Genomic DNA, 4,569 nt, shown 5'->3' on the forward strand with positions numbered 1-4,569 from the left:
GAGGAATTTTCTCAAAAATTAACTAGAAAAAATAGAACGACATATATAGAAATAAAAATAATTGTCTAAAACAGCAATTATTATGAAAAGGAAGTAGTTTTCTTACAAATTGCATTTTAAAAATCCTGAAATTTATTTGTAATTTATCATATACTCCATTTATAAATTGTGAATCTGGTCTATACGGATTCTAAATATTTATTAAAGACTAATAATTTGAAAATACATTCGGGTCGGGTCGGGTCGAGCTCGGGGTTTTGCCTGTTTTGTTAACTCCTAACTGTAAATTATACTTTCAATGATACCATTTGCTGAAGTGCAACCGTCCATGGCCTTAGCGAGATTATCACAAGCACCAACCCGCAGTCGATATATCCATCTTTCATTCTCCATAATAAATTCCCATTTAATTATTTATTTCTTTTCGGAGAGAAAACAAATTCAACTCGTCTTCTCCGTTCGCTGCGATGTCGTCGGACACCGCGAATTTGACGGCGGAGCGCCACAGCTATTCCGTCTCCGTCCCTCTCCTCCGCTCCGCTACCAACTCCACCTCTCAGGTCGCCATCGTCGGCTCCGACGTCTCTCCGATCGAAAGCCTTGATTACGAGTACGACATCGATTCTGTTTTTAGCTTCTTCTTTTTTTTTTGGATTTTTTTTTGGATTCTTAGGTTCGAATTTGGTGTTTCGGTGGTTTTTATAGGATTGCGGAGAATGATTTCTTCAAGCAGGATTGGAGAGCTCGTGGTAAGGCTCAGATTTTCCAGTACGTGTTCATGAAGTGGCTGTTGTGTTTCTTCCTCGGAGTGATTGTTAGCCTTATCGGCTTCGCCATCAATCTCGCCGTTGAGAATCTCGCCGGGGTTAAGTTCGTCGTTACTTCGAACATGATGTTGTCCAGAAGGTGATTCGAATTTCTGGTCGTTTTGTTTGGAATTCATTCTTGTGGTTGATCCTTTGTAGCTCTGATGCATCTCAATTAGTGTATATGCTTGTTAAGGCTATTCATGGAGAGTTGAATTGTGTTCTTAGGTTTGGAATGGGCTTTCTCGTTTTCACTGTTTCAAATTTGGTTCTTACTCTGTTCGCATCGGTCATCACCGCTTTTGTTTCGCCAGCGGCGGCTGGCTCCGGTATACCGGAAGTGAAGGCCTACTTGAATGGCGTAGATGCACCTGGGATATTCTCCTTTCGGACACTGATTGTCAAGGTAATGACTTTGTGTTGTGTAGTTTAAACCAATGTATTGAAGTAGATACAATGTGAAATATGTGGGAGTTGACGCTAGAAACTAGTGAGCGAATCTTATGGAGAGAAGAGACCTTTGGGTTGTTCATTGTTGTCATCTTCTGTGTTCATCTTTCACATGAATGCTCCCAATGTTTACGTTCTGGTTTCTCTGATCAATAGCCCGATATCCACTGTTTCCCCGGTTCTATGGTTGTGATATCTGTCTTGACTGTTAGCTTGAATCCATGAAGCCTTGATGCCTGTTCTTTTAGGCTGTTCTTGATGCATTGTTTCGTTAGGAGGATCTCCTGTCTTGTCCTGATTGGAATTGTCCTGTTGTCATTTCTGTTTGCTCGGGACGCAGATTGTGGGAAATGTATCTGGAGTATCAGGATCTCTTCTCATAGGAAAGGCAGGACCGATGGTGCACACCGGTGCATGTGTGGCATCATTGCTTGGTCAGGGTGGCTCCAAGAGATATGGCTTGACTTGGAAATGGCTCCGCTACTTCAAAAATGACCGAGATCGAAGAGATCTCGTGACTTGTGGATCAGCTGCTGGTATTGCTGCCTCGTTCCGTGCCCCAGTCGGCGGTGTCCTGTTTGCACTCGAGGAAATGTCTTCTTGGTGGGTGAAGTTGTTCTGCATCTAAAATCTCCCGACAAACAAATAAGCTTTTCGACCAACCGAGGCTCTCTGTATTCACGTCAAAATCTCTTTGTTTGTCACATTATAGTTGAAAGGATAAGTTCGTTATCTGTGATTCCCATTCACTAGCATTCATGGCTTTGGTTACTCGTCTTCTTGTTCTCCAACCACCATTCTTTAAGTACTTTTTCTTTGTAGGTGGCGGAGCGCGCTTTTATGGAGAACTTTCTTCACAACAGCTGTGGTCGCAATCATCCTTCGGGCTCTAATCGATGTTTGTTTAAGTGGAAAATGTGGGTTATTCGGTAAAGGGGGCCTAATAGTGTTCGATGTCTATTCAAAAAGTGTGCCATATCATTTGGGAGATGTGCCTCCTGTTATTCTTCTTGGATTTTTCGGGGGCATCTTGGGAAGCATTTACAACTTTCTGCTCGAGAAGGTTCTGCGAACATACAATCTCATTAACGAGTAAGCCATCCTTGCAGATATACGTTATTCATTTTCTCATAGAGATGAACACATGCACACATGGATATACATAAACAGATTTATTCAAAGTTCTCATATCATCTGACTTAGTATTGTTGAATATCTGCTTTCTTTTTCTTGTAGGAAAGGTGTTGCTTGGAGAATTCTCCTTGCTTGTGCAATTTCCATTTTCACATCCTGCCTTCTTTTCGGATTACCATTCCTTGCTCCCTGTCAACCTTGCCCGCTGGGTGCATCAGAAGACTGTCCTACGATTGGCCGGTCGGGCAACTTTAAGAAATATCAATGTCCCCCGGGTCACTACAACGACCTTGCAAGCCTTATCTTCAACACAAATGACGATGCTATAAAAAATCTTTTCAGCAAGAACACTGAGTATGAGTTCCATTACCTCTCTGTTCTCATATTCTTTGTCACCTGCTTCTTTCTCAGCATCTTGAGCTATGGCATTGCTGCTCCTGCGGGTCTCTTTGTGCCAGTCATCGTGACGGGAGCTTCATATGGAAGGCTTGTCGGGATGTTACTTGGTTCAAGCTCGAATCTTAATCACGGTCTATTCGCTGTGCTTGGTTCCGCTTCTTTTCTGGGTGGATCAATGAGGATGACGGTTTCCTTGTGCGTGATCCTCCTCGAGCTGACCAATAACCTTCTGCTTCTGCCTATGATGATGCTGGTTCTTCTGATTTCCAAAACCGTAGCCGATGCTTTCAATCCCAACATCTACAACCTCATCATGAAGATTAAAGGGTTCCCGTACTTGCAGACACATGCGGAGCCTTACATGAGGCAGCTTACTGTTAGTGATGTCGTCTCTGGCCCGCTTCGGGTCTTCAATGGCATCGAAAAAATCGAGAACATAGTACATGTTCTTAGAACTACCAACCATAATGGCTTTCCCGTGGTCGATGAACCACCCTTCTCTGCAGCTCCGGTTCTTTACGGTCTGGTCCTCCGTTCTCATATTCTGACGCTGCTAAAGAAGCGGGTTTTCTTGTCACATCCCATTCCATCCGGCCCCGATGTTCTTGCCAAATTCACGGCAGACGATTTTGCGAAGAAGGGTTCCGGCATTGGCGATGGAATAGAAGACATAAATTTGACAGAAGAAGAGATGAATATGTATTTGGATTTGCATCCGTTCTCTAATGCTTCACCCTACACTGTCGTGGAGACGATGTCCCTTGCAAAAGCCCTCGTCCTCTTCCGGGAGGTCGGCCTGCGACACTTACTGGTCATACCAAAGGTCTCCAATGTAAGAACCCTTTGCCTCTCCATTTCCATATCTAACATATTCTAATCCGTTCCTCTTGCAACTGTTCGGCTCTGATCTGACCCGAACCCAAAACCCAAAACCCTGGATCGACTATGTTCGCCTTTTGACTGGTTAGCTTTTTTTTTTTTGCTGTATCTGCAGAGGCCTCCGGTGGTGGGAATATTGACGAGGCACGATTTCATGCCGGAACACATACTGGGTTTGCACCCTTCTCTGTTCGGAAGCAGGTGGAAAAGGCTCAGGATCCGGCTTCCTCTTATCCCGAGCTTCTGCCTACGCTCATGAGCCCCTGTAAGAGAAGGTCTATCCCTTATAAATTCAAAATGTTCATGGCTATATTTGAAACCATAACATAATTGGTGTATTAATATACTAAAATTAAAACTCGTATATTCACTGGTACAAAATGATTAATCAATTACTTGATAGTTTATTTATTTACATGTGTTCTCTATTCATTTACTACATCCCCTTTGACAGCTTGATGGAATATAAATTGTATTAACCCAAACAAAAATTGGTATGCATATATAATTTATATCGTATTATCTAAAAAAATAGATTTCTATCTGTTTTAGTTGCTACTATGAATTAAACTAATTTGTTTTGATTAAATGGAACTAAACGGTAAAAAAGTTGATTGTAAACCAAGTGTAGATGGAGTTTTAAATCGTGAGATTGTGATTATAGAGTAATTAATTTTTGTATAATGTATAGTATTGTTATATGATTTCTTAGGAATATGTAGTATATTTGTCTTGGGGGATACTCTTGTATACAAAAACGAGTTATATGAACGAATTATTAATTAATTAAATGACTTCGAAATATTGGAGGAGTATCAGAAGAAGGTTCATTAGACTTGGTCAAGTTTGAAGGTTGGGTGAGTCTAAGCCTAAATATAAAATAAAAACCAAACAAAAAAAC

At 41.6% G+C, this 4,569-nt stretch overlaps 1 protein-coding gene across 1 annotated transcript; it reads left to right on the forward strand.

Annotated features, from left to right (window-relative positions):
• The first annotated feature begins 326 nt into the window (after positions 1 to 326).
• Positions 327 to 4,083, forward strand: LOC104815301 (putative chloride channel-like protein CLC-g). The gene is made up of 7 exons (XM_010543644.2): positions 327 to 610; positions 706 to 906; positions 1,035 to 1,212; positions 1,597 to 1,859; positions 2,079 to 2,348; positions 2,493 to 3,621; positions 3,784 to 4,083. Exons 1-7 carry the CDS (start codon positions 468 to 470, stop codon positions 3,925 to 3,927), a joined length of 2,328 nt encoding a protein of 775 aa, XP_010541946.1. The 5' UTR covers positions 327 to 467; the 3' UTR covers positions 3,928 to 4,083.
• Positions 4,084 to 4,569: the final 486 nt, after the last annotated feature.

This window comes from Tarenaya hassleriana, unplaced genomic scaffold (genome assembly GCF_000463585.1).
Source record: "Tarenaya hassleriana unplaced genomic scaffold, ASM46358v1 Cleome23, whole genome shotgun sequence".
NCBI classification, from domain to species: domain Eukaryota; kingdom Viridiplantae; phylum Streptophyta; class Magnoliopsida; order Brassicales; family Cleomaceae; genus Tarenaya; species Tarenaya hassleriana.